This window comes from Salvia miltiorrhiza, chromosome 8 (assembly GCF_028751815.1).
Source record: "Salvia miltiorrhiza cultivar Shanhuang (shh) chromosome 8, IMPLAD_Smil_shh, whole genome shotgun sequence".
Classification (NCBI taxonomy): Eukaryota; Viridiplantae; Streptophyta; class Magnoliopsida; order Lamiales; family Lamiaceae; genus Salvia; species Salvia miltiorrhiza.
This window is the reverse complement of record NC_080394.1, coordinates 20259208-20263985: the sequence shown is the minus strand read 5'-3', so window position 1 is coordinate 20263985 and position 4778 is coordinate 20259208. Positions and strand designations below refer to the sequence as shown.

Sequence of the window (4778 nt, the reverse complement as noted above, 5' to 3'; positions counted from 1 at the left end):
TGCAGAATCTGTCCTCTAGACTGAGCATACTTCACTTTATTCAGGAACTCCACAGGCGAAGAAGTGTCAAGACCAGGCCCTGATCATCATGGCGTGCTGAGTTTGGAAATCCGAGGACATGCCATTCATTATGATACGACGGAGCCTGTGCTTGATAGAAGAATCAGAAACTCTCCCTTCTTGTTGATAGCCCCTTTCGGACGCCCTCGTCTACGAGAACTGGGTCCTGTCGTCCCAGTCAAAGTTAGCAAATCGTTGTTGTCAGTCATCACAGCAAGCGGCTGAACAACCAAAGGTGCAGAAGTCCTCTCGTGTTCCTGGTCCACTACCTCAATTTGGCTCTTTTCGTCATCTGACTCAAGCTGTTCCATATCCTTTCTATCCTGATTGTCCTGATAGATGCAAGCATCTGAAGCTCGGCCTCCATCAGATGGCGGCTTTTCCATGTTATCATCAAAACAAGTCTATGTTCATCTTGCAACTCTAGAGAAACCAACACAGCAAAGGGATTGGATGAGGTAGGAGAGTCTGAAGAAGAGTTCAGTTTCTGTCCAACCTCAGCAAAAGCCTTTCCAGCCCTTGCTGGAGATTCCTGATTTCCGGTGTAGGGACGAGGATGAACCCTGTGGTCATCTACCTTGGACTGACCACGTTCCCGGCCCTGATGTTCCGTAAAGCCCTCCTCTCGTGTTTGTTTTCCTCCTTCTGCATTCGTTAGAAATATGTCCCACAACCTTGCAAACCGAGCAGTAATAAGGCAAATTCTCATATACAAACTTGACAGTAAAATCAATGTCGCCACACTTAATATCTAAAGCCTCAGGAATATCAGCCGAAACATCTAACTCAACAGAATTCTAGCAAAGTGACCCACATGAGCCTGTGCAGACTGACCATCAATCAAGATAGGCGTACCCACTTCTCGTGCGACCCGGAAAGAACCTCTGGGTGCCAATATTCATGTGGCAAGTTAAAGATTCTAATCCATACGTGAACAAGGGTTGAATTCGCTTTGTAGGGATCAAAATTCGGCACCCAGGCCTGGAGATGGAGTATACCTGAGCGTAGACGCCAAGTCATTTTAGCGAAGGCCGCTGCCCTATCCTCGTCGGTGGCGAAATTAAAAGTGAAGTAACCTTTTCCGAGAGGATGAATCGACCAACCAACAGACGGTTTCCAAAGCTGCTGAAGTTCCTGCCAAAGATCCGCTGCAAACCAAGAAAAAGAAAAAGAACCAAGAAACCCATAAAAAAGAACCAAGAAAAAGAACCAAGAAACCCATAAAAAAGTTCCTGCCAAAGATCCGCTGCAATTTATTGTGTCTCACACATTCATTATTAGTTTTATTATTATTATTAAATTAGAATTTTATTGAAAGAAAAAGAAAAAGAACCAAGAAACCCTTGAGAGCACATAATTTTGTTATATATTCATTATAGAAAGTATTATTATCATGTCTTTTTTAAAATGACACTATTTTTATTTTGGTATATCCTTATAAGTGGCTCAATCCATAAAAAACAACAATTAACTCTTGAAAATGTATGCCCTACTACTTTTATCCAATTTACATACTTCATCCGTCCATCAATTCGTATACTAGGGGAACTGGGAAGGGGGTACGAGTTATTAAAAAAATGTTTATTTATTGAGTGAAGAAGGGGACCCGTATATATAGTTGACTAATGATATTTTATAATATTAAAAATGGTGGATCCCTCAATGATATCTGTGTAAATAAGTGTAAAATATAAGGGTAGTAACTAAGGAAATAGTTACTAAAAATAGTGACACAAATTGGTGGACGAATCAAAATGACAAATTAGGACATGAATTGGTGGACATGGGGGGTATTATTTTAAATCTTCGTGTCCAAAAAAAGAGTCATTTTTTAACTGGACAGAGGAAGTTATATAATAAATCTTATTTAATATTTATCTCTAAGAATTAAAATTTCAATTAATATATAAACTATATGTTCTAACTTTATATTAATTGACTCCCGTATTAGTTAGTAATTAAATAAAGAACTAAATATAAGAGAAATTATGAACTCTAATTTGGTTAGTAAACTATTTTAATATTATGGCAAACTAAACATAATCAATAATTTAAAATTGAACAAAACTGACAAAATAATGAAGAATTGAAAATGAAATAAGACACCAAAAATAGGATAGAGGAGGATTCCCCATAAAGAGAAAAAAGCTAACAACTAGCAAACAAACCCTATGTAGCATCTGCTATAGTGCCTACCCAGAAATTCGATATTATCTCTTTTTATTAAAAATAACTCTAATTAAAAAGAAATTAAACGTATATTTGTATATAAAGATAATTTAAATATCTATATGGAATTAGCAAATGAAATTGGATAAAAAAATGAAAAAAAAAACAGAAAAAAAAAGACGCAGAAGGAGGGAACAGGAGTATTTTGGAAATAATTTGCAATCTCTTACTTAATTATCATTAAGATTAACTAAGTAAAATGCTAATTACGTTAAGTTACAATAATTATAAGTTTTTTTAGATGCCTTGTAATTTGACATAATTGCCCCAATTATGTATATAGTAAATTTATCACTACTCTAATTTACACAGTGAAAAGGACAAATAAATTGCAGGTTGAAATGTGTCCAACCCAAATCAAATGATACTGTTGCTAGCTGAATTTTAGGCAGAGTGTCAATAATATCGGTCGCGTCTTATGCCATTAAAGTCACGACTTCCAATCTTCGAAATAACTCTCCTCAGGTGGAGATCATTTTGTAAGATTTTCGTAGTACAGTTTGTCGGATGACTCGGATCGCTAAAATTTAAGTTCCTTTCAATCGACAAGAATTGATATATACGTTACGAAGAAAAATATCTAGATACTTACATGCAGAAGATACTAGTCAACAAATGTTAAGTCATTACAATCACATTTCTTTAGCTACGTTTACTTTGATGGATAAATTTATTCATGGAAAATAATGGATAACAAAAATTTATGCCTTTAAATGTCTTTTCATTTTCCAACATTTGACATAAAAGAGATGTTCACCATTTTTCCTTCTTTATTTTCACTTCAAGGATGAACAATATTATCAGACCAAAAATGGAGGGATAATATTATCTATCTTTGAAGTGAAAAGAAAAAAGAAAAATGGTGAGCATCTTTTTTATATCAAATATTGGAAAAAGAAAAAAACATTTAAAGACATAAATTTGTGTTATCCATCATTTTCCATGGACAAATTTATTTATCAAAATAAACGCAGCCTATCAGATAAACTCTAAGGTTCAATCCCCCAGTATTCCTCTTCCCCTAATTTTCAAAACAGAGATATCAAGTAAGACACGGCGACATTTACTTTGATGGTTTAGTTTTGATTTTTTAACTTGTTTAATGAATTTGTCATACCAGTCAAAGTAAATGTCCCCTTAATTTGTAAAACAATACTCCTCCATTTCAACACCTTATAGTTTAGATCAATCTATTTGAAATGTCTCATCATTTCCTTTTTAAGTGAGAATATTTGTTGATCATAACCTTAATTAACATGCTCACAATTTTTTTTCTTTGTAATTTTATCTCATTTTAATTAATAACCTATTTTTAGCCCTTCACATATGATAGAGAACCATTTAATAATTTCATTAATTCTCTTTTTATAATTGTGCCTCAAGAAAGGAGACATTTTAAATATATCGAAGGTATATATATATATATATATATATATATATATATTATATATATATATATGTTTCAATCATTTTCATGGCGTTCAAAAGAAACAAAAGTAACTTTTAACCAATTCAACTCTTAGAAAATTTTCGAAATTATTGAAGCTTTGTCTCTGTCTCCCCCAAAAAGACGGATGAATATTCAATATTGCAATTTATTGTGTCTCACACATTCACTATTAGTTTTATTATTTTATTATTAAATTAGAATTTTATTGAAAGAAAAAGAAAAAAAAGAACCAAGAAACCCTCGAGAGCACATAATTTTGTTATTATATATTCATTATAGAAAGTATTATTATCCTGTCTTGTTAAAATGACTCTATTTTTATTTTGGTATATCCTACTAAGTGGCTCAATCCATAAAAAACAACAATTAACTCTTGAAAAATGTATGTCCTACTACTTTTATCCAATTTGCTTACTTCATCCGTCCATCAATTCGTGTCCTAGGGGAACTGTGAAGGGGGTACGAGTTATTAAAAAAAATGTTTATTTATTGAGTGAAGAAGGGGACCCGTATATATAGTTGACTAATGATATTTTATAATATTAAAAATGGTGGATCTCTCAATGACATCTGTGTAAATAAGTGTAAAATATAAGGGTAGTAACTAAGGAAATAGTTACTAAAATAAGTAGGACACAAATTGGTGGACGGATCAAAATGACAAATTAGGACATGAATTGGTGGACATGGGGGGTATTATTTTAAATCTTCGTGTCCAAAAAAAGAGTCATTTTTTAATTGGACAGAGGAAGTATTATATAATAAATCTTATTTAATATTTATCTCTAAGAATTAAAATTTCAATTAAATATAAACTATATGTTTCTAACTTTATTATTAACTCCCGTATTAGTTAGTAATTAAATAAAGAACTAAATATAAGAGAAATTATGAACTCTAATTTGGTTAGTAAACTATTTTAATATTATGGCAAACTAAACATAATCAATAATTTAAAATTGAACAAAACTGACAAAATAATGAAGAATTGAAAATGAAATAAGACACCAAAAATAGGATAGAGGAGGATTCCCCATAA

At 32.4% G+C, this 4778-nt stretch overlaps 1 protein-coding gene across 1 annotated transcript in view; it reads left to right on the top strand.

Moving 5' to 3' along the window:
- The window catches only part of LOC130998174 (transcription factor MYB114-like), a 13285-nt gene extending 13185 nt beyond the window's left edge, over window positions 1-100 (top strand). The window contains exon 4 of the mRNA XM_057923605.1: window positions 45-100. Within this exon, the coding sequence (XP_057779588.1) occupies window positions 45-100 (56 nt within the window). The remainder of the gene's footprint in view (window positions 1-44) is intronic.
- Window positions 101-4778: the final 4678 nt, after the last annotated feature.